Source organism: Trichosurus vulpecula, chromosome 2, assembly GCF_011100635.1.
Source record: "Trichosurus vulpecula isolate mTriVul1 chromosome 2, mTriVul1.pri, whole genome shotgun sequence".
NCBI lineage: Eukaryota > Metazoa > Chordata > Mammalia > Diprotodontia > Phalangeridae > Trichosurus > Trichosurus vulpecula.
The window spans coordinates 37320923-37344797 of record NC_050574.1 but is presented as its reverse complement, the minus strand read 5'-3'; the positions used below and the strand labels follow the sequence as shown (position 1 = coordinate 37344797).

The 23875-nt window shown below is 45.7% G+C and overlaps 1 protein-coding gene across 1 annotated transcript; it reads left to right on the top strand.

Moving 5' to 3' along the window:
• Window positions 1–6562: 6562 nt before the first annotated feature.
• Window positions 6563–23646, top strand: LOC118837372 (cytochrome P450 2B4-like). Its single transcript, XM_036744220.1, has 9 exons — window positions 6563–6744; window positions 10560–10722; window positions 10974–11123; window positions 11546–11706; window positions 12047–12223; window positions 14736–14877; window positions 15429–15616; window positions 20963–21104; window positions 22333–23646. The coding sequence occupies exons 1-9, from the start codon at window positions 6571–6573 to the stop codon at window positions 22512–22514; spliced, it is 1479 nt and encodes a 492-aa protein (XP_036600115.1). The 5' UTR covers window positions 6563–6570; the 3' UTR covers window positions 22515–23646.
• Window positions 23647–23875: the final 229 nt, after the last annotated feature.

Genomic DNA, 23875 nt, shown 5'->3' with positions numbered 1-23875 from the left:
CACAGATGGAGGAATAGGTGCCTGAGGAAGCTTATGGGTTTTGACTTGCTTAGAATCACTCAGCATACATGTCAATGGCAGTAAGGGAACTGGAATCTTCCTGTCTTCAAGGCTGGCCTTCTACGCACCATGCTATGCTTTCTCTCTCTTGTCTGTTGACCCTGTCAATAGGAAATGATGCAAGAATGGACTGATCTGTTGTGGATGAAGCCACTGGGACTCACTGCTTCCCTTTCCAAATTAACACTCACAAATCATCCCTTTAATAATGGGTTTTAGGGGGGCAGCCAAGTGGCACAGTGAGTAGAGCACCAGCCGTGGAGTCAGGAGGACCTGAGTTCAAATCTGGCCTCAGATACTTGACATACTTCCTTGCTGTGTGACCTTGGGCAAGTCACTTAACCCCAATTGCCCTGCCTTCCCGCCTCCAAAAAAAAAATGGGTTTTAGAATTTTTCCAAGAATACAAGTCAAGATCATTCCTATTTTGTTTTGAAGACTAATCTCTTTGTATTAAAACCAAACTAAACCAAACTAGGGACAACATTGGCTCTTATTCTGTCCAGGGTTGTCTTCCTTAATCTCTAAGACCTATAGAGCAGCATTAGCAGGAAGTCAGTAATCCCATTGATCAGTAGAAGAGAGGAGCTCCTGTCCAGGGTTTGTGACTTGAATTTGTTCAGAGCAAGAAAAATGTTCTGCTTAGAAGGTACTACCTCAAACCTATTGGATTAGCTAATATGACAGAAAGGAAAATGATAAATGTTGGAGAGATGTGGAAAATTGGGACACTAATGTATTGTTGGTGGAGTTGTGAACTTATCTAACCATTCTGGAGAGCAATTTGGAACTATGCCCAAGGACAACCAAACTGTGCACACCCTTTGATCCAACAATACCACTACTAGGTCTGTAATTCAAAGAGATAAAAAAAGGGAAAAGGCCCTATTTGAACAAAAACATTCATAGCAGCTCTTTTTGCAGTGACAAAGAATTGGAAACTTGGGAAATTGCCTCAATTGGAAACCATTGTTAATTGCCTATCAATTGGAGAATGGTGGAAGAAGTCATAGTATGTGATTGCAAAGGCATATCATTGTGCTATAAGAAATGACAAGCAGGATGATTTCAAAAAGATCTGGAAAGATTTACAAAAACTGATGCAAAGTGAAGTGAGCAGAACCAAGAGAACATTGTACACAGTAACAGAAATATTGCAAGATGATTAATTGTGAATAACTAGCTATTCTCAGCAATACAACAATCCAAGACAATTCCAAAAAAAATGTTATTCACTCGAAGAGAAAAAACTGATGGAATCTGAATGCAGATCAAAGCATACTATTTTTCACCTTATTTTTTTCCTTTTTGGGGGGTGGTGGTTTGTGTCTTCTTTTACAGTATAACTAATATGGAAATATATTCTGCATGATTGTACATGTATAACCAATAACAGATTTCTTCCTGTTTCAGGGACAGGGGAGGGGAGAGAAGGTGGGTGAGAATCTGGAACTCAAAATTTTAAAAAATGACTGTTAAAAATTATTTTTACATGTAATTGGGTAAATTTAAGCATCATTTTAAAAAGCATTATTCTGTAAACAATTAAATACTAGGGAAGTAAGAATGATCCTTAGTAAGAGGCCAAAAGAGAAGTGTGTGCATCATAGACACTTTATATAAAAATGCTCTGAGCTAAGAAGCTCTGAGCTGGGAATGGGCTGAACTGGGAATTGAGTGAGTTCTCTACCTGGGGTTCATCTTCCATTCCTCTCCCCTCTTATCCCCTCTAATCCCACCCCATTTCTTTTCTTTCTCTTCTCTTTCTTCTTAAAGCTCCTCATAGGTAGAAAACTCTGCCCTCCCATCCTGAGCTCGACTGAGCTTCCCTTCTTTCTGAGGTGGAAAGAACACAACTCTGATGATCTTTGCTGATTGAGACTTCCTTTCAAAGCCACCAGCTCAAGCCTCACCATGACTGCTAATCATTTGCTGTTTTCAGAGAATTGGAGCTGGCAGGCTGATCTAGTCATAGACAACTGTGCAGCTGAATTTGTAGAAATGGGGAGCTTTGGAGGTGAGGGTGTGTGTGTGTGTGTGTGTGTATGTGTGTGTGTGTGTGTGTGTGTGAAACAGTTTCCTCATTGGAAAAAGGCTGTCCTGGAGATGTGGGGGTTGGAATCTTGGAAAGCAGGATTTTTCCTATACTGGTAAGGTGGCTTCACAGAGTAAGTCAGACGACCTGTGTCCTTTTCTGACACCTCAGGGAGAAGCTATGGACTTGGGGTTCAGGAAAGCCCCCAAACTGGGGAATCACCATCATAGGAGCTGGAGCAAATGTCCAAAGAGATTAGCCACCACCCTTCTTCACCCTGCCCCTCCCCAAACTCCCTGAATGATTCTGGAGAACCTTGATAGAAAGGTCAAATGAAATCTACCTTTCCTCTCAGGCAAGAGGGGAGGCAGTGTGCGGGGCGGGGCAGGGTGGGGTGGGGCGGGGGGGGGGGGGGGAGGGTTATCTGTGTTAATGTTTGTTTCCTCCTTTGGTCTAAGAACTCTTGGAGAGCAAGGATTGTTTTAGCCTTTCTTTGTGGTTATCAGCACTTAGGACAATTCCTGGCACACACTAGGTGCTTAATAAATGATTGAGAACTGAGATCCTCAGTTTTACCATCCATAAATGAGGAATCTCTCAGGTCCTTTCCCACTCTGAGAGCCTGTGGTTATGTGTTTCTATTTGTCTCTGTCACTTTGCATGTGCATGTGCATGTGCATGTGCATGTGCATGCATGTGTGTGTGTGTGCATGTATGTGTTTCATCTTCTGTCTTCCTCTTTGTCTCTCTGTCATTATCTCTTGGCCTCTGTGTCTGTCTCTGTCTCTTTGTCTCACTGCCTGTCCTTGATTCACCTGGCCTGGTCTTCCTTGGTTTCTTTCTAGCACAAAGTAGGCTGGGAGGCTAGGAATGCTTGGATCTCTTCTCCTAAAGACATTCAAGGCTGTACCTAGAGGCAAGAGAGCCTCAGGGCCAGGGCAATGGGAACAGGCTATTGAGAGATCAAGGGAGAGGGCAGGGAAGCAGGGATCTAGAGGGCCAGAGGGCATGGAAGATTTGGAAGGGATGGAGAGAACAGAGGAGAGAGGAAGTCAGAGTAGCAGGTGGCTGTAGACCTAGACTCTATATAGGCAGGTGAGGCAGGCAGGTGGGCAAAGTCTGCCTGAAATCCCTCCTGATGCCCCTGGAAGCTGCTTTCCCCATCTCTAGCCTTCCCCCAACCTGTTGGCCTGTCTGTGTATCTTCCATGGGCTTCAGCGGGGAACTCACTACTGTCTCAAAGCCTCCAAGGGACACTGGCATTTCATCACTGTCTCTGTCCCTCTGTCAGCCTCTCTGCTTCTCGTTGTCTTTTCTCTGTCTCCTCTTTGTCTCATTCATCCCTCCTTTTTGTCTTTTCCACTTGACCTTTGTCCTTTTTTCTGTTTTCCTCTTTCTCTCCTTTCCCATTCTTTTCATCTCTCTCCTCTCCCTCCTTCCCCCCCCTCTCTCTCTGCTCCTCTCTCTGCTTTCTCTTCCTTCTCTCTTTTCCTTTATTTCTCCCTCTCTGTCACTGTCCTCTCCCTTATTTATCTCTCTTCTATTCTCTACCCACTGACTCTTTATCATCTTCTGTTCCCTTTCCCCTCTTTCTGCTTTTCTCCCTTTCCCTCTCCTTCACTCTATGTCTGTCTCTCTCACTTCTTGTTGGCAGTATGGTTCAGTGAACAGTGATGGATTTGGGGGTCAGAGGGCTCTGGTTCCCATCTGAGTTCTGCCATTTACCTGTGTTACTTGGGGAAGTCATTTGACTGCCCTGGGCCTCAGTTTTCTCATGTGTAACAGGAGATGGTTGGTTCCCTCTAAGGTTTCGTCCAGCTCTGCATCTATGATTCTGGCCCTCTGATTCTCCTTGTCTTCTTCCTCAGTGTCCCTCTTGCTCTCTACTTGTCCTTAGTCTCTCTCTGCATCCCCAAATCTTTCTACTCCTCTTTCTCCCCTTTCCCATACCTCCCTTTCCACCTGTACTTCTCCAAATCCTGTCATATTCTGGGCAGATTTCTGTCTCTACTTTCCCCAATTCCTACTTTCTTTGTCTATTCTCTCTGTGGAAGCCTTAGGGGAAGGCTGCAATAGTTATTTCCTTCTGGCCCCAGTTCAGGCTTGCGGGGAGGGAGGAGGGCTGGAGGTGAAGATGGAGCCCAGAGAGGGTGATCCACCTTGGTACACACACAGTGGAGGGCTGTGAAGGGCGGTGTGTGTAGGTCAGGGGTCCCATTGGCTCAGGAAGGTTCTTAGCACCTCAGGTCAGCCTGTCATGGATCCTGGTGATTCCTAGAACCAGACAGAGTGTAGAGCGTGCAGAGGTTATCAGTAGAGTCAGATAGAGTGTAGAGCGTGCAGAGGTTATCAGTAGAGTCAGATAGAGTGTAGAGCGTGCAGAGGTTATCAGTTTGCTTTTTTATTGATCTTTGTCCAAGGCATGACACAGAAAAACAGAATGGGCAGAGGGGACAGAGACAGAAAGAGAGAGAGAGAGAGAGAGAGAGAGAGAGAGAGAGAGAGAGAGAGAGAGAGAGAGAGAGAGAGAGAGAAAGAAAGAGCAGTCCTAGAGATGGTTGGAGTCTCAGAAAGCAAAATCTTTTCTATATTGGCAGGATGGCTTCACACAGTAGGTCAGATGACCTGCATCCTTTTGAGCATCTCAGGGAAAAAACTATGGACTTGGGGTTCAGGAAACCCCCCCACATAGGTGAAACACTATTGTAGGAGCTGGAGCCAATGACCAAAGAGATTGGACACCACCCTTCCATGCCCCACACCCTCCTCCCACCCCAAACTCCCTGAAGGGTGTTGGAGAACCTTGAGAGAGAGGGGTCAAACAAAACCTACCTGACTTCCCAGGCATGGGTGTGTGTGTGTGGGAGGGTGAAGGGAATCACTGTTAAGGTTTATTTCCTCTTTTAGTCTAAGAACTGCTGGACAGCAAGGGTTGTTTTAGCCTTTCTTTGTGGTTGTGAGCACTTAGGACAGTTCCTGGGATATAGTAGCTGCTTAATAAATGCTTGTTGACTGACAGCCTCAGTGTTACTATCCATAAAATGAAGGATCTCTCAGGTTCTTTCCCACTCTGAGAGCCTGTAGTTATGTGTTTCTATTTCTCTCTGTCTCTGTCTCTCTCTCTGTGTGTGTGTGTGTGTGTGTGTCTGTGTCTGTGTCTGTGTGTGTGGTCTTCTTTCTTTGTTTCTCTGTCTCTCTTTGTTTCTCTTTGTCTCCCTATCATTATCTCTTTACCTCCGCGTCTGTCTCTGTCTTTTTGTGTATGTCACTGCCAGTCCCTGATTCCAAGCAACACTTCACTGTATGATTCAACTGTCCTGGTCTGCCTTGGTTTCCTTCTAGGACAAAATGGGCTGGGAGGCTAGGAATGCTTGAATCTCTTCTCCTCATGACAGTCAAGGCTGTGCCTAGGGGAAGGAGAGGCAAAGCTCAGGGCCAGAGCAATGGTAACAGGCTAGGGAGAGCAAGGGAGGACGACAGGGAAGCAGGGGTCCAGTAGGCCAGAGGACATGGAAGATTTGGAACAGATAGAGAGAACAGAGAACAGAGAACAGAGAACCGAAGAAGTCAGAGTAGCCAGTGGCTGTAGACCTAGACTCTGGATAGGCAGGAGAGGCAGGCAGGCAGGCAAAGTCTGCCTGAAATCCATCCTGGTGCCCCTGGAAAGTGCTCCCCGCTGCTATCTCTAGCCTTCCCCCCAACGTATTGGCCTTCTGCGTATCTCCCATGGGCTGCAGCTAGGAACTCACTACCATCTCAAAGCCTCCAAGGGACACTGGCATTTCATCTCTCTCTCTGTCCCTTTCTCAGCCTCTCTGCCCCCCTTTGTCTTCTCTCTGTCTCATTTTCCTGTCTTTTTCGGGCTTATTCATCCCTCCTTTTGGTCTCTTCCACTTTAGCCTTTACGAGACTCTAGTTGGGTCAGGAAGGTTCCTAGCACCCCAGGTTGCCCTGTCATGGACTCAAAAATCAGATAGAGTGTAGGGAGTGCAGAGGTCATCAGTTAACTTTTACTTTTTACTGATCTCTGTCATAGGCATGAAACAGCAACAACCAATAAGAAAACAGAATTGGGGGAGGGGTCAGAGAAAGACAGTAACAGAGACAGAGAGCGAGAAGGGGGGGGGGGAGGAGACAGGAAGAGACAAAGACAGACAGAGAGGAGAGACAGCAGCAGGTGGTGTCCCAGGGCTGGGCAGGAACAGTTGCAGGTGTAGTGGGGCTCTGGTGGAAGCTACAGAGACTCTTGGATCCTATGACAGGGGCATGCCCCCCTTGCCACGGGTAGGAGGTGCAGGGGTGCGTGGTGAGGTCAGGGGACCTGGGGGCGACTGAGGTAGGCGGAGAGGTCACTTACCTGGGGGCGGAGCTGAGCGGATTTTACCGTGGGGCGAGAGGACGAGCTAGGGCGGGGCCTCACTCCTGCACTGGACTTAAAGTCTTGGCAGGGGCGCAAAGCAGCGCAGAGACAGCACCATGGATTTCGTGTCATTCCTTCTCTTGAGCGCCGTCCTGGGGCTTCTACTTCTCTTGGCTCGGGGTCCCGCAGCTTCCCGGAGAGGCCGCCTCCCCCCAGGGCCGCGACCCTTGCCTTTACTGGGCAATATTCTGCAGATGGACCGTCATGGCCTCCTGAAATCCTTTCTGGAGGTGAGGACCGGCAAAACTGTCCCGTTGAGCGTGTTTGGGTTCATGTGAGCACTTACAGGTGGCAGTGATGCTGCCTGCCCCAGTTTCCCTAAGATCTCTCAATCATGAGAGATGAACGCTTTGAGATCAATCACTGTAAAGGAAACAGGGGACAGCCTAATGAACTTCTAGAGCTTTTCCTGGGGTCCCAGACTAGTTTCCTCTCCAACTCCCTTATCTTAAAATAAGTGCTCTGAGATCGCTCCCTGTGTGGGATTTCTGGGCCCTCCTTAGCCCCGGTGGGGATGCTTTCCGACTCACTCTCCCTCCTGGCTATTATCTAGGAATAAGTGCTTTGAGATCACTCATAGTTGGAAATGTGGGGGAAAGTTCAGTAATGGTGGGAGGGAGGGGTAGGGTTTTTTTCTGGAAGGAGTGGACCCTCTAGAAGAAGGGAAGTAAAGTGGGTAGAGAATGGAGTCACTTATTTTCATTTTTTTGCCTCTTGGTTGGTGAGGGATAAACATTTTGAGACCTATCATGCAGAGTGGGATGTGGGTATTTCAATTGATTACCTGGAAGAGAGTTTTTATGGGAGGAGGGGAGGAAAGAGGATAGTTACATTAATTCCCTGATTGTTTCCTTCTGTTCCTGCTTCTTCAAACAAAACAAAACAAAAAAACCATGAATGTATTGTGATCTTTCAGAGGGAAAGGAAGTTAGCATTTCTCTGAGCTTTTCCAGGGTGGGGTGGAGAGTGTTTCCAGTCCTGCCTGCCCTCGTTTTCCTCTGAGGAAAGAGGTGAAAGGTAGGCAGAAGGTGGAAGTATTGCTTATTATCTCTCCAGCAGTGCCTTCCATAGAGATGAGAGTGGGGGTCATGGACAAAGTGACATCTAGATTCCATATCGGCCTTCTCACTGCCCAGCAGGGATGGTTGCTAGAAGCCTGTCCTTTTATCCCAACCCAGGCTCCTTGCTAGGGGGATCCACGAACAAAGTAGTTTGAAGGAAGGGGCAATCTCTCTTTTTTCTTTTCCTTTTAAGTATCTTATTGACTCTTTTGATATTTATTTATTTTGTTGCATTTTGAATTCCAAATTGTCTCCTTCCTCGACCCCTCTCAATCCGACGTTAAGAGAAGACCAACATTATACATGAATATATGTATGTGTGTATATATATATATATATATATATATATATGTGTGTGTGTGTGTGTGTATGTGGGGGTATATGTGTATATATGTACACGTGTCTGTGCATGTGTGTGTATATATATATATATATATATATATATATACACACATATATGTGTATAGCTATCTATTACTTCCATGTATCAGTTCTTTTTCTGAAGGGACATAGGATTTTCTTTCATAAGTCCTTCCTAGTTGATATCAATGATCATATTATTCATAATATCTTAGTTACTTTTTGAAGAGTATTGCTGTCACTGTATACAATGTTTTCTTGGTTCTGCTCATATCACTGTGTATTATTTCCTGCAAGTCTTTTCATGTTTTTCTGAAACCTACTTGTCATTTCTTTTTTGAAAATTTAATTTATTTTCAGTGTTCAATATTCACTTCCATTAGTTTTAAATTTTCTCCCCCTCAATTGCCCCTCCCTCCCCCAAGATGGCATGCAATCTAATATGGGCTCTACACTTAAATTCCTATTAAACACATTTTCACATTAGTCATGTTGCAAAGAAGATTTATAATGAATGGGAGAAACCATGAGAAAACAAAACAAAACAAAAGAGAAAAGAGTCTGCTTTGCTCTGCATTCCGACTCCATGGTTCTTTCTTTGTATGTGGATGGCATTTTCCGTTATGTGTCCTTTGGAAAAGTGTTAGATCCTTGCATTGCTGAGAAGGGCAGTCTATCAAAATTTGTCCTCGCACACTGTGGCTGTTATCGTGTATGATGTTCTCCTGGTTCTGCTCACTTCATTCAGCAATAGTCCACATAAGTCTTTCCAGGTTTTCCCGAAGTCTGCCTGCTCATCATTTCTTTTAGCATAATATTATTCCCTCACAATCATATACTGCAACTTATCTAGCCATTCCCCAATTGATGGACATCCCTTCACTTTCCAGTGCTTTACCACCACAAAGAGAGCTGCTATAAATATTTTAAAACATATAGATTCTTTTCTCTTTTCCCGGATCAAATCTGTAAACAGACCTAATAGTGGTATTGCTTGGTCAAAGGGTATACATGCTTTGGGTACAATTCCAAATTGCTCTGCAAAATGGTTGGATCAGTTCACAGTTGCACCAAATATATTGCTGTCCCAATTTCCACATCCCCTCCAACATTTGTTATTTTCCCCTTCTATCCTTTTGGCCCATCGGATAGGTGTGATGTGGTATGTCAGAGTTGGTATAATTTGCATTTTTCTAACCAATAATGACAGAGTATTTTTTCACATGATTATATATAACTTTGATTTCCACTTCCAAAAACTACCTGTTCATATCATTTGACCATTTATGAATTGGGGACTTATGCCTATTCTTATAATTTGGCTTAGCATTTGAGATATGAGATCTGTATCTGAGAAACTAGCTGTAAAACCCTGCACCCTCCAATTTTCTGCTTTATTTGTAATCTTATCACATTGGGGTTTTTTGTATAAAAACTTTTAAAATTCATGTAATGAAAATGATCTGTTTTATATCTCACAATGCTCTCTATCTCTTGTTTATTCATGAATTCTTCTCTTATTCAGAAATCTGATATGTAATTACTTCCAAGCTCTCCTTATTTGCTTATATTTCCTTTTATGTTTAGGTCATGCATTCATTTTGACCATATCTTTGTAGATGGTGTAAGACATTGGTCTATACCTAGTTTCTGCCAGATTGCTTTCCAGTTTTCCCAGCAATTTCCAACAAATAGTGAGTTCTTATACCCAAAGCATATCAAACACGAGGTTACTATAGTCATGTACTAGTGTGTATTTTATGCCTACTGTATTCTGTGGATCCACGATTCTATTTTTTAGCCAGTGCCAGATAGTTTTGATAATTACAACCTTAAAATACAATTTTAGATCTGATGCTCCTTTTTCTACATTTTTACATGAATTCCTTTGATAATCTTGACATTTTCGTCTTTCACATGATTCTTTTTTTTCTGGTTCAATAAAATAATTTTGGATAATTTAATTGGGATGGCACTGAATAGGTAGATTAGGTAGAATTGTCCTTTTGCTTATATTGACTCTGCTCTCTCTCTCTTTCTTAACATCCCTGTCATTACCCAAAGAAGTGAAGTTAAAGCAAATGGGAACATTGGAGTCTTAACTGTTAAGAGAAGATATAATTTGCCAGGGATGGGGGAGAGGCAGATACTCTTGCCCTTTGAGCTGGTCCTCCAAGAAGTCTGACCAGATCATCAACCATTTACTGGACTACCATTGAAGCATTGGGCCAGATCCTGGGGGAGGAGAGGAACTTCTCTGCCTCTGATGTTGAACTGGCAGGGTGGGATGGGGATGGGGGGTGGTTCTGGGTATAATCTTAGAAGCATAGATAATCAGAGCTGGAAGGAGCTTTAGAACAGAATGTGAGGCCTAGAAGGGCCTTTTGAATGTAGAGCATAGAATATCAGAACTGGAAGAGACTTGGGAACACAGAATGACAAGAGTTGGGAGGGATCTTAAGACATGGAATGCTGGGAGGGACCTTAGAACGCAGAACATAGAAGGTTAGAACTAAAAGGGGCCCTACACACCTTTTACTTTTAAGACATCCCCCTCCGTGGTACAGAGGGGAATGCATTGTGCCAACTGGGATCTAATGGGTTGGGGCTTTTCCCCACCATAGCTTCGGGACAAGTATGGGGATGTATTTACCATCTACCTGGGCCCTCGACCTGTGGTTGTGCTATGTGGGCCTGAGGCTGTGAAGGAGGCCCTGGTGGAGAAGGCTGAGGAGTTCAGTGGTCGAGCACCTGTGATGATCGTTGATTCAGTCTTCCAGGGGCAGGGTGAGTGGGCCATGACATGGCAGGGGTTGGGGAAGGGTGACAAGGTGGTGGTAAGGCTCGAGGAAGGAGGGACTTCAGACTCTGATGATCAGAGAAGCAGTCAGGTAGGGGCTGAAGGTAAAGAGAGGAGAATCGGGGTGAACAGAGGAGAGTGATTAGAATGTAGAGGAATAAGAAAAGGGAAGAGAGATTTGAGGAAGGAAGGATGTGAATAAGGCAGGGTCCCAAACCCCATCCCCTTTTGCCTTTAGGGGTTGTCTTTGCCAATGGTGATAGGTGGAAGGCCTTGCGCCGATTCTCCCTGGCCACTCTTCGAGATTTTGGCATGGGGAAGAGAAGCATTGAAGAACGGATCCAACAGGAGGCTCAGTGTCTGGTTGAGGAGCTCCGGAAATCCAAGGGTGAGAAAAAGGATGCAGGCAAAATTAGAAAAGAGAGAGATAGAGACATTCAGGGAGACAAAAAAATAAAGAGATACATGCAGAGTGACATACTAAAAACTACAGAGATAGACTGAGAGACAGAAGATGAGAAAGAGAACAAAAGAGAAACTGACGACCAGGGAGGCATAAAGGATTGGGGCTAGACCCTGGGGGTGGGGAGAAACTTCCTTTCCCCAGAAGCTGAATTGAGGGGGATTGATGATGATTGTTGGTCTAATCTTAGAAGCATAGTATTTATACAGCAACAGAAACATAGAAACAGAAGAACAAAGAAGCAGAAACACTGGAGACACAGGAGGTTCCCATTGACCTCCTAAACCTCTTCTCTCCACTCCTCCCCTCCTTCCCTCCACTCCTTTTCTATTCTCTCCTTTCCCCAGGAGCCTTGTTGGAACCCACCATGATCTTCAACTCCATCACGGGCAACGTTATCAGCTCCATTGTGTTTGGTGAACGCTTCTCCTATGATGATAAGCAGTTCCAGGACCTGCTGAACAAGTTCACTGACATTTTTGCCATAGGAAGCTCTCTGTGGGGCCAGGTGGGGCTTGGAAGGACAAGGATAGAGTGACACTGGGAGAGAGAGAGAAGGAAAAGAGGACAGAGGAGGAGACAGAAGAATAGAGGGCATTGGAGGACAGGGACCCAGAGAAGGGACACAGGAACACAGGGAGGGGAGGACATAGGGAAAGGAAAACAGGGAATAGGTGATAGGGACACAGGAAGAAGTGGGCACAAAGAAATAGGGAGGGAGAGGATGCAGTGAGCAGGTACATTGCAGAAGTGAGAGAAGGAGGGTGGCCCAGGCTTGGAGGAATGCTGACTCCTATGGAGGATAGGGGCCTCATCCTATTCTATCTTCCCCTTTTCCTCCACATCAGCTGTTTGAGCTGTTTTCAGGTTTCCTGAAGTTCTTTCCTGGTTCCCATCGGCGTGCTCACAACAACCTGACACTCGTCAATGCATTCGTTGCTGACAAGGTGGAGAAGCACAAATTAAGCCTGGACCCCAGTGCCCCCCGAGACTTTATTGATATGTACCTGCTCCGTATGGAGAAGGTGGGCAATCCCTTCCCTCCCCCCAAGTACTGAAATTGTGCAAGTGGGCATGTATGTGTGTGTGTGTGTGTGTGTGTGTGTGTGTGTGTGTGTGTGAGAGAGAGAGAGAGAGAGAGAGAGAGAGAGAGAGAGAGAGAGAGAGACAGATAGACAGACAGAGACAGAGACAGAGACAGAGGTGAAGGAGGTAGAGGGGAGAGGGAAAGACAGAGGAGAGAAAGAGGGGAGGGAAGGAGGGAGAAAGAATTTAATCCAGTTGTTCTCTTGGTGAAATTTAGTGGCCAGCACACTTGTGGGGTAGAGACAGAGAGAAGGAGAGAGGCCAAAAGATTTTCACCAAAAGAAAGGGAGCTATAGAAGGAAAGGTAGACAAAGAATGAGAGAGAGCTGCAGAGAATGTGATAGAAAAGGAAGGAGGGATAAACACAGTGAGGGAAAAAAAGAGACAGAGAGGGTTTTCGCAAGGCTTTGTCTCTTCTGATCCCCACCCCCTTTCTCTTTCTCTCTCTTTTGTTCCTTGGTGATCTCATGAACTGCTCCTTTACCTTTCCCAGGTTAAACCTCTATATAGAGGTGTGGAGGCAAATCTACAGAGCCAGCCTTCATTTCTCTTGTGAGCTCCAGCCCTACATTTCCAAGTATCTGCTGGACAGCTCCTTCTGCAGCTGTGATCCCATAGGCACCTCAGATTGTAAATGCCCCAAATAGATTGAAAGCACTTGAAGGCAAGGACTATCTTTTGCCTCTTTTTGTAGCCCCGGTGCTTAGCACGATGCCTGGCACATAGTAGGTGCTTAATAAATATTTATCGAATGAAAGAATAAAGATACCAAAAAAGGACTTCTCGTCCCCTCTCTCTCTTCTCCACCTATCCATCCTGCAGTCTCCAGTGTTTCTGTTGATGGCATCAACCCTTCACAGTTATCCCTCTTTGTAACCTCAGAGTCAGCCTTGACCCTTAATTCTCTCTTGCACCCCTTGTCCAATAAGATTCCAAGTCTTATCATTTCACTCTCAATGACAACTCAGTATGAAGTTCCACTCACGTGACCTTTCCTCTAGTTCAAGCCCTTAGTAACTCTCAGCTGGTTTAGCATAATAGCTGTTTAATTGGCCTCTCCACTTCATATTTCTCCCTCTGTAATCTAGCCTCCAGTCAGTCAGTCAATAACCATTTATTAAGTCCCTATGGTATGCCAAGTACTGTGCTATGCTTTGGGGATACAAAAAGAGGCAAAAATAAAATCCCTGCTCTCAAGAACCTTGCAATCTGATGGACCCCCACAGCTGCTAAATTGGTATTCCTAAAGCATAGACCTGACTATTTCTTTCCTCTGTTCAAGAAATTCACAGGCCTCCTATTGCCTTAGAATAAAGTTTAAAAAAAATTTCAGTATGGCACCTAAAGCCCTCCAATGTGCTTCTCTTTTCAGTTATCGCTTACATTGTTCCTTTTTGAATTTCCTATTCCCGTCAAACTTCCCTTCAAGCTCTCCTTTTCCTGCTCATAGGAAATTCCATATCCTGCCTCCTTGCCTTTGCCCAAGCTGTGGCCCATGCTTGGAATGACATCCCTCTGTTCCTCTGCCTCATAGAATCCCTAGTTTGTTCAAAGCCCAGCTCAGGTGCCTCTCCTTATATGAGTGGTTTTTTATTGTCCCCAGTTGTTCATGCTATCTCCTTTTTGAAATTACTTCATAGTACTTTGTATGTAGACTTTGGTTTTACTGACCTCTGTGTTATATCCCCCTTGTCCCCAAACAGAATGGAAACTCCCCAAGGGGACTGTCTTGTTTTTATCTTTATATTCTCAGCATTTGGCAAGATGTCTTTCACTACTTGGTAGACCCAATAGATGCTAGATGAATTGAATGGAGAGAGAGGGGCAATGTGGTTCAGTGAAAGGAGCATTGGATCTGGGTTAAAATTCCACCTTTATCATTTACTACCTGTGTAACCAAAGGCAGGTTATTTATCTTCTCTAGACCTCAGTTTCCTCATCTGTAAGCTGAGGGATTTGGACTTGATGTCCTTTAAGGTCCTTTCCTACTCTAGAACTGTGGGGTAGAAATAAAATGGCCACAGGTGAGAGAAAAGAGACAGAAAAGGAGGGAGCCAGGGAAAGATGAACAGAATGGGAGATGAAAAGGCCTGAGGAAGGAAAAACAGAGATGTGTGTGTGTGTGTGTGTGTGTGTGTGTGTGTGTAGATAGCAAAGACACCCCAAAAGCCAGAAAGAGGTAGAAATATACTATAGGGATAGAGGGAGACAGAGGAAGAGAAAAGAATAAGAAGGACAGAAGGAGAAAGAAACCAAAAGAGAAGAAAAAGGAGAGGGAGATGGAGATTACAGTGGAGGGATGTAGAGAGAACCAAACAGTGAGTCCTGAACCTTAGTGATGGAGGTGAAGACAGAGGGTGACACAGACAGATGAAAGGAGAGACTCTGAGGCTAACTTATGCTCCCTTCCTTCTCCTTCTTTCTTCCTGCCTTCTTCCTTCTCATCCCTAGGAAAAGGGCATCGCTAGCACTGAGTTCAGCTACAAAAACCTCATCCTCACTGTCACATCATTGTTCTTTGCTGGCACCGAGACAAGCAGCACCACCTTGCGCTATGGCTGCCTCCTGCTCCTCAAGTACCCCTGGGTGGCAGGTGGGTCAATGGGAGCAACTCTAGGGAGTGATCCTTCTGTCCAGAGATTGGAGACAGGCAAAGGCTCTGAGTGGAGGTGGAGGTCTAGTGGAGGGAGGGAGCCTGTTATAATTGGTAACAAGAAGACAGCTTTCCTCAGCCTCAGTTCCTAAGCCCCCATTGCTGGCAAAGGTCTTTGAGGCATGCCTTAAGGGCTAAGGGATACATATGGTCACTTTCCTTGTGTCCTTCTGTGCTATGGATAGTCTTCAACAGCTCAACTCTCCCATGGGAAGCTGTCTCCCAAGGATTCCTCACAGCTATTCTGGCTCCCATCTAAATGGATACATTCACCCAGTTATTTAAAATGTGTAAATATATGTGTATATACATATATGTATGTACATATACACATGTGTATATACATATATACACTTATATACACAATACTTATACGTATATACACATGTATATATGTATGTATATACACAGATACGCACATATATGCATGCAATTTTGCTTCTGGTGCACTTCCTATGAGTTGAGTTTATATGTACTTTCCTCTGTCCCAGAGAAAGTCCAGGAAGAGATTGACCAGGTGATTGGGAGGAACCGTCTTCCAGAGATCAAAGATCGAGCCAAAATGCCCTACACAGATGCTGTCATCCATGAGACGCAGAGATTCAGTGACCTTGCTCCTTTGAATCTGCCCCATGCTGTGACCCAGGACACCTCCTTCAGGGGCTACCTCATTCCCAAGGTAAAACCAATAGCATCCCCAGGATATTTTGAGTCATTCACTTCTAACTCATGTAAAGGAACTCAAGATCCCATGGAACCCAGGACTACATGACTCCATCCTAGAACATGGAAAGTCAAACCTGGAAGGGCACTTAGAACACAGAAAATAGAACATGAGCATTCTAAGGGCTTTGAGAATATAGAACAGAAAATGCCAAGCTGAAAGGAAAGTTAGAACAAAGAAAGAGAATGCTAAAATTTGGAGGGTTCTTAAGTTATTGACTAAAGACTTCCAAAGTTAGAAAGAACATTGAAAATAGAATGCTGGCATTCTAGGAGCTCATAAAGAGGAAAAGAGAGAAGACTGACACTGATGGGGACCCTGGAGATCTATTCCAAGGCTTTTATTTTATAGGGGAAGAAATGGAAGTCTGGAGAGAATAGAATTTAACAATAAAATTGCATTCACTTTATAATAGGTTTCTGTCTTTGAACTACTCTATATATGGAACATAAGTCACTGAAAGAGCTGGAGCCAGAATTTAGATCTTAAACCAAGAATAGCAGAAGGTTAGATAGAGCAGAATCTAGTGATACAGATATTACCTCTCTGTGACTCAGTTTCTTCATCTCTACAGTAGGGTTGTTGGATTAGATAAGCTCTACTCCTGTGAATTTATCAGCCCAGACTCCAATGTTTGTTGGTCCATGGAAACTGATGGGCAGTCTTATTACCTCTGCCTCATTCCCCAATGGTCTAAGTTCTGTTGTGCCTCAGGGTGATCTGGTCTCCTGGTGCCTACAGTGACTTGGGGCTTGGCCTAGCATCTCTGTAAATCTCAACCCTCATGTGCCTTGGCTCTAGGCTAAGCTACATCTGCCTTACTCTGGAATGGCTCTGCTTGCCCAGGTTATGACCTGGCTCTGGAGGGCCTTGATGGTCTGTCCTTGGGTGATGGGGAAGATTTATTTGTGCTCACTTTCTATTTTTTTTTCAAGGGAAAAGACTAAGTTTATTAGGGATTCACCATAATGGGCTGTCTTAAGAAATCCCACCCTTTGTGATGCCTGTTTTCACAAGCGGGCCAGGTTCAACCTACTGAGCTAGATTGAACCTGAGCCCCTTCATGGAGGCAAGATGGAGATTATGTACACAAAGATTGTAGGAGGGATTGAGGGGTGGTCTGGGGTGACTAGAGGAGGGGTTTAGGGAGGGTCTTGAGGGGAAGTCTAAGGAGGATAGGGTGGGGTCAGAGTCCAGGAACCAAGAGAATGGCATTAAGGGCAGGAAGTTCCTGAAGGAATATCAAGGTTGGGAAGTAACTGAAGGCATGCATATCTAAAGTAACAATAGAGGGCAAGGTTTAGGTAGAGATTTGGGCCTAATGATAATGTGAGGCTTGTGGCCTTAGGGGAAGGCCAGATCTAGTTGGAAGACTCAAGGACAGTTCAAGGGGGCTCCCAGAGACTGTATTCCAGATTCAAGGGGGTTCCCAGAGACTGTGCCCTCATCATTCCCCCCTCAAACAAATAGGACCCAAATTCTTTTGGGGTCGGGGATGTAGGTCTCAGCTTCAGAAACTGCTTCCTGCTGGCAAAGGGTGTAGAGGTATCCCTGCCTCGATGGGTCCAGTTCAAGGGGTACACGCTCTGATTGGACACAAACCTGGCAAGGAGGTTAAGCAAACAACAAAACAGACAGTACAGGAGTACAGAGAAAGGACAACATCCCTGGTGGGAATTAAAGATGACTATTTTATACCTAGCTACCCTAATCACTTGTTCTGTGTACCACACTGCTTCGGGGTTCAGGAGAGTGTAGCACATCCAAATGAGGTCAGGGACATCTAAGAGCAAGTCTTGATATTTGTTGAGCCTGTGGTTAGCTAGCCACTGGTGGCCATCTGCTTCTAGGATGCTCTGAACTTGATGGGGAGTCAGAGCTTCTGAGGGCTCGTCAGCTAGAGGTTTAGAAGCTTCATCAATTAGAGTGGCTGTAGCAGCCATGGAGTCTAATTGTTTTGAAAAACAGGCAGCTGGTTTGGGGTCACATCCTAAGGACTGGGTTAGGACTCCCAAAGCCTGTCCTCTCCTTTCATCAATATACCGAGTGAAAGATTTTCCTAGATTAGGTAAAGCTAATGCTGGAGTGGTGGTCAGTTTAGTTTTCAAAGTCTGAAAAGCTTTTGCTTGGTAGGGGCCCCACTCTAAAGGGTGTGAGTCAGGGACTTGAGTGGCAATTAATGTTTGCAGTCCCTCCCAAGCCTTGGGCTTAATTGGATATTGAAGGCGATGGAGGGGAACTGTGGCTGGGGTGGCAGAAGTAGCTTGCCCAGGAATTCCCTGATCCCAAACAATTGGCTCAACCCTTTCCCACAGCTCTGAGGGAACATGGGGAGGTCTAGTAAACAGAGGGAAAAGGGAGTTATGAGGTTTAACTGGAGAAAATTGGCTTCCCAATTTCACCATCAGGTCCCTTCCCAACAAGGGGGCAGGGCCAGAGAAGGAGTGTTCAAACAACAGATCCTTGATGCACATGACCCGATGGGTTGAGGAGCATGTGAGGCAGAGCCATTAGTTAAAACAAGAGAACATAGCCATGATAAAGTGGGTAACCTGACCTTATGCCTTGATTTTGCCCAGGACTCGGTGAGAGAGGTGGAGAAAGTGGGAGGACAGCCAAGCCCCAGGCTTTCCCCTCCTTCCGAGTCTTCAGAAGACTGGAGGACAGGGTACTGGGAGGAGGCTCTACCACTTTTCCAACCTCGGGGATAATCCTTCCTCCAATATCCCTCCTGGTTTCATGCTGGGCATAGTCCTGGGGGCCTGGATCCTGGGGGCTTCCTCCAGGGGGGCGCCCTAGAGGGGCACTTCTTGGACCAGTGACCCTCCTTGTGGTATCGAAATCAGGTTTCTCCACTGCCCAAGCCAGAGGGGCGCTCCTTGGGTCTCTTCCTGGCCATGGCAGCAGCCAAGAATTGAGCATGTTCTCTGTCTCTAGCTCTTTCCCTGCATTTTCTTTCCTCTGCTGCAACCAGGTCTCTATTGTTATACGCTCCAAAGGCCAAGCCCAGTAACTGGGCCTGAGGTGTTTGGGGTCCCATTGCCAATTTCTGCAGTTTCCTCCTAATATCTGGGGCAGACTGATTAATGAAATACATGTTAAGTATTGCCAACCCTTCAACAGAATCAGGATCCAAATTTGTATACTTCTTAATAGCTTCTACTGGCCGGGCTTGGAAAAGGGCAGGGTTTTCCTTTTCTCCCTGAGTAATCTCCCTAATTTTTTGAAAATTTATTTGCTTTTGAAATGCAGTTCTTAGGCCTTCTAACAGGCAAATTACCATATGGTCTCTCTTTTCTCTATCCTCACTCCTTTGATAATTCCATCCTGGGTCACTAGTGGGAACAGCAGGTGTACCTGGGGGATATTTTATGGGATTATTGCTAGCCAAACTATCCCCAAATTTTTGGGCATGTTCCCAGATTCTCCTCTTCTCCTCAGTGGTACAACAGGTAGAGAAAAGGATATGCAAATCACACCAAGAAAGTTCAAATTGTAGGGATAGATCTGTAAAAGCCTCAGTAAACTTAGTGGGATCTTGTGAGTATCTCCCCAGTTTTTCTTTGATTTGGATGAGACCTGAAATGGAGAATGGAACATGCACTCTCCTTGTCCCAGTAGGGAAGGCAGGCACTTCCCTCAGGTGAAAAAGCCTTGAAGGTGCTGTGGGACCTGGAGCTTGGGGAGGGATATAGGAAGTCCCGCTTCTGGTGAGGGAGGGGCTGGGAGCTGCTGGCTGACCTAGATAAGACTGCAAGGCCAAGGCATCTGGCTGGCAAGGGAGATCAGCTGGTACCTGAGGAAGAGTAGGAGCCAGAGAGGGAGATACCAAAGAGACCAGAGTGGGAGCCACCTCAGAGAGAGGGGCCAGAGGAGGAGGTACTGCCATGGGGGCAGGGCCTGAGGCTGGAACCTGAGTAGGGGTTGCCTCGGGGGTAGGCCATGAGGCCAGAACCTGAGTAGGGGTCCCTTCAGGGGAAGGGGCCACAGAGGGAGGCACCTCAACCAGACCCTTGGCTGGGACCTGAGCAGGGGTCACCAAGGGGAGAGGGGCCATGGGAGGAGATGCAGGGTAGGAGACTTGGACCGTGAAGGAGGCAGGAAAAGAGGAGGGTTGCACTACAGGAAACCAAGGGAAAGAGGGGGTGGCCAAGGAAGGGGGAGCACAGGAAACAGGGGTGCTCCGGGGAGGTTGTGGAGCAGGAGGGGCTGGGACTGAAGCCCTGGGGGCCATAAGGAGGGGGTTACCCAAAATGTCCTGTTGACCCCCATTGCCCCTTTGTGGGGGTTCTCTAGCTATGAGCATCTTACAATCTTTTCTGAGAACGGGGTTCTGAGAGAGCTCCACGAAGGTCATTATGTAAGGAATTTCTGTCCATTTTCTTTCTCGTTGACAATTTTAACTGTAAAAGAGCATTATATTGTAAAGTCCCAAAATAAGGCCACTCTTCATGGCCTTCTAGGCGATATTGTGGCCAAGCAGTATTGCAAAGGTATACCAGCTTTTTCCTTTTAAGTTCTTTAGAGAACTTAAATTTTTTTCCAATTTTGTAAAACACAGCCCAAGGGTGAATTTGTGGGGATTGAGGAGAATTGACCCATTATGAGCCCGGGGGGGCTGGAAGTCCCTTCCTCTGCAAGGAGGATGTGGGAGGAAGCCTCAAAAAGGAACAAAGCAAGACAGGAAAAAACAAACACAAAAAGGTACCTGAGATTTTCCCATTCCCTAGCGTTGAGAGAATTGAGAAAATTGGGGTGCACTTCCAGATAGGGCATCCGTCCTTGTCCTCTATGCTTCAGAAGGTGTGCCCAGGTCCATGGACTTGAACATAAACCACTGGACCGAGAACCTGAGAGCGTCAGGCTGAGTCTGAGACAGCGAGCAGCTGTCTGACCTACTGGGGACCCGGAGAGTCAGGCCCGAAGAACACCTCCAAAACGCTTGGAGAGCGAGAAGGGGTTTGGGTTAGGGAGAGGCTTACCTTCCAGTCTTGGCTGGAGAAGAACTTGAGATTAGCAGTGTTTCCCGGTCAGGGAACCATCTGAAGAGGTGTGGGGTTGAGAGGTGCTCGACACCCCAAAGTATTGACGCACCAGGTCCTGCCGAAAGAATTCGACTCAAGCCTTCTCAGCAAGACAAAGTTTATTAGGGATTCACCATAATGGGCTGTCTTAAGAAATCCCACCCTTTGTGATGCCTGTTTTCACAAGCAGGCCAGGTTCAACCTACTGAGCTAGATTGAACCTGAGCCTGTGCTCACTTTCTACTTCCTTCTGGTGACACCCCCTCTCTCATGGCAGGGCACTGACGTGTACCCTGTCCTGAGCACAGTCCTGCATGATCCCAGGTACTTTAAGAAACCTTATGACTTTGACCCCAACCATTTTTTGGATGCTCAGGGATCTCTGAAGAAGAGTGATGCCTTTATTCCCTTCTCTTCAGGTAAGCACTGCCCCAAGTTCCATAGAGCTTCTCCCTGGGGACCCTCCCCTCAAGGGCCAGCTAAAGACAACCAGCCCTAGGCTGTCTCTGTCTATAGGCTTTCAATTCAGGGTGACCTGGAAGCTGAGGGGCCTTTGGGAAAGATGGGGGATATTGGACAAATTGGAACCCCAAGGCCCATAGATGTCCCCTCCATGCAAACTATGCCTCTTTTTATATTTATATGCAAGTACAATATAATGCATATAATATATAATATAACCTAAATATATCTCTTCATCTTTATCTTCCTTTATCAATCTATCCTTTATCATATCTCTATTAGCAAAGCAGAATTGCAGTAGCTCAAAAGAAATATGAGAGAAGCCAAGTTAGACACTTCCATTCCAAATATTCATATGGACCATTTGTGGTAGAGCCTTCCAAGAGTTTCTTGGTCTGATCAGCCTCAGTTGTAAACACTGTACCTTGACCCTGACGTAGTGGTGTCCTTTTCGTCCTATTTGAGCATGAAGGACAGCAGCCAAACCAAACCTTTCTCAAGGCAGCCAAAGGCAGAGTTTGGCAGAGGAAAAAATATCTCTTTATCTCCATTGATTTTCACCCAAATGCCCTCCACCCTGTTTCTCCTCTTTATTTCCTGAGTATCATCACATGAATTTATCTTCTTAATATATAATGCCTTTAGAATATGATGCACCCACCCTTCTGCTAACACATTTTTGGTCATCCATTCCATGTCTCCAAGCCTCAGTGTACCCATGAGATCACATTTTGCCTCCTTGCATTAGGGTCTCTGGCTCCTCCTCTTTCTTTCTCATCCATGGTCGATTTCTATAGACACTAGAAGCCATGGACTTTGTTGCTGGCCCAAGTCTCAGTCCTGTCATTTTCTTCCAGAGTGACCCTGTTCAAGGCACTTCCTTTCTGTCAGCCTCAGTTTCCCCATTTGTCATTGAAGGACTTGAAACAGGTGACCTCTGTGGTCCCTTCTAGCTGGAGAACTGTGACCCTAAATCACTTCACCTCCCTGGGTTTCTTGGGCTTGGACAAGATGGCTGCTGAGGTCCCTTCTAGCTCTTATCCTTTGATTTTGTGGGAATCGGGAGAAAACATGATGTCACCTGGTGGACATAAAGGAAGTATTTTGTGCACTTCCAAGATGGTCCTTGGGGAGGTGGGGTCCCCTTGGCAATGGCCTCCATGACACTCCTCTTTGTACCCTTAGGGAAGCGAATCTGTCTGGGAGAGGGCATTGCCAGGATGGAACTTTTCCTCTTCTTCACCACCATCCTACAGAACTTCTCTCTGAGCTCCTCTATGGATCCTGATAGTATTGACCTCACTCCTAGGCTGAGTGGATTGGGTACTGTGCCTCCCACCTACCTGCTTCGATTCCACCCCCGCTGAAGGGAGCCAAGGCTGAGGCCTGGAGATGTAGCCACTGGGCCAACCTCCCTATCATCATCAATCATGCTATCCCAGAGGTCAACCAGGCCGAGAAGAGACTGAGGGCAGCGTAGCACCATTCACCACCCTCTGATGAGGGAAACTTGAGCAGAGAGGGGATAGAAGTAGCTTCAGTTTCCTCATTGACAAAGTGAGTGGGTTACCGTTGAGGTCCCTTTCACATCTAGATCCGTAATGATTCTATGTTCCTAGTAAGTGACCTGAACTTCCTCCTATCCTCACGGTTCCTCCTATAACCTAACCTCCTTACCTCCTACATATTCAGCCTATCTCATAATAGGGAGTCAGAACCATTCTTAGTCCTCTTGTGTCTCAACTGGGTGATCAAGAAGTTTCTGTCCCAGTTGAGGGGAGCAAACCATATGATGACAAAGCAAATAGAATGTTGGATTTGGAGTCAGGAAGACCTGTCTTCAAACCCTTCCTGTGACATTGACTCCCTGAGCCTCACAACCTGGGAGAAATCCCTTTCATTTTTGCACCTCTGCAAAAGGAAGATAATAAGGTCATTGGTACCAATCTCACAAGGATGTTCTGAAATTCAGCTGACATTATGCATAAAAAACATCATGATTTTTTGAATGGGACCTTTGATTTTGTGGATGGAGGGAACACCTGATGCAATCCTCATGTCTACACCTTCTTTCAGTGAATAGACTCAGAGTGTTGCAGGAGCAACCTCAGCTGCAGTGATTTGTCCACAGTGACATGACCCTGGCAGGATGGTCAGAGGTGGGCCTTGGACATGGGTCTTCTGGTCCCTGAGGCCAGCTCTGTCTCCATTCTGCTAGTCAGCCTCTCAGAATGCTATGTAAACATCAGACAGCAGATATTCTGAGTCAGAAGGGACTTTGGAAGGTAGAATGCTGAAGGGTTTACTGTTCATTGGGTGTGTGGGGATTCAGAAATGAACTAGTCCAATCTACTCACTTGATTTTGATTCAGTTCTTCACTTTAAGAAGTGATTAATAAGCACCTATTGTATGCATAGCAATATGTTAGGCCCTGGGCATACAAACATGATCATTCTTTCCTATACTGTACTCTTCAAATAAAGCAGTTAAAAATGTGATTGACGGATTTTGGTTTTATATCCTAGTAATTTCTGCATATCATCCCCTTTCCTCTGTTCCCATGAGCCTTTCCTTGTAACAAAAGAAAACAATTAAACCAAGAGATGCAAAGGTCATCTCTGTGACATTCCACACCAAGGATCCTCTGATTTTCCAAGGAAAAGAGAGTGGTGCATGTCCTCGTTTCCTCTCGAGCAGGTGATGTGGGGCAGTGGGAAGGACTTAGGC

Bases quoted from the DNA above. Each gene is read 5' to 3' on its own strand.
- LOC118837372 (XM_036744220.1), top strand. From the start codon at position 6,571: ATGGATTTCGTGTCATTCCTTCTCTTGAGCGCCGTCCTGGGGCTTCTA. The intron at 10,723-10,973 runs GTGAGTGGGCCA...TTTTGCCTTTAG, and splicing joins TTCAGTCTTCCAGGGGCAGG to GGGTTGTCTTTGCCAATGGT. The intron at 11,124-11,545 runs GTGAGAAAAAGG...TCCTTTCCCCAG, and splicing joins GGAGCTCCGGAAATCCAAGG to GAGCCTTGTTGGAACCCACC.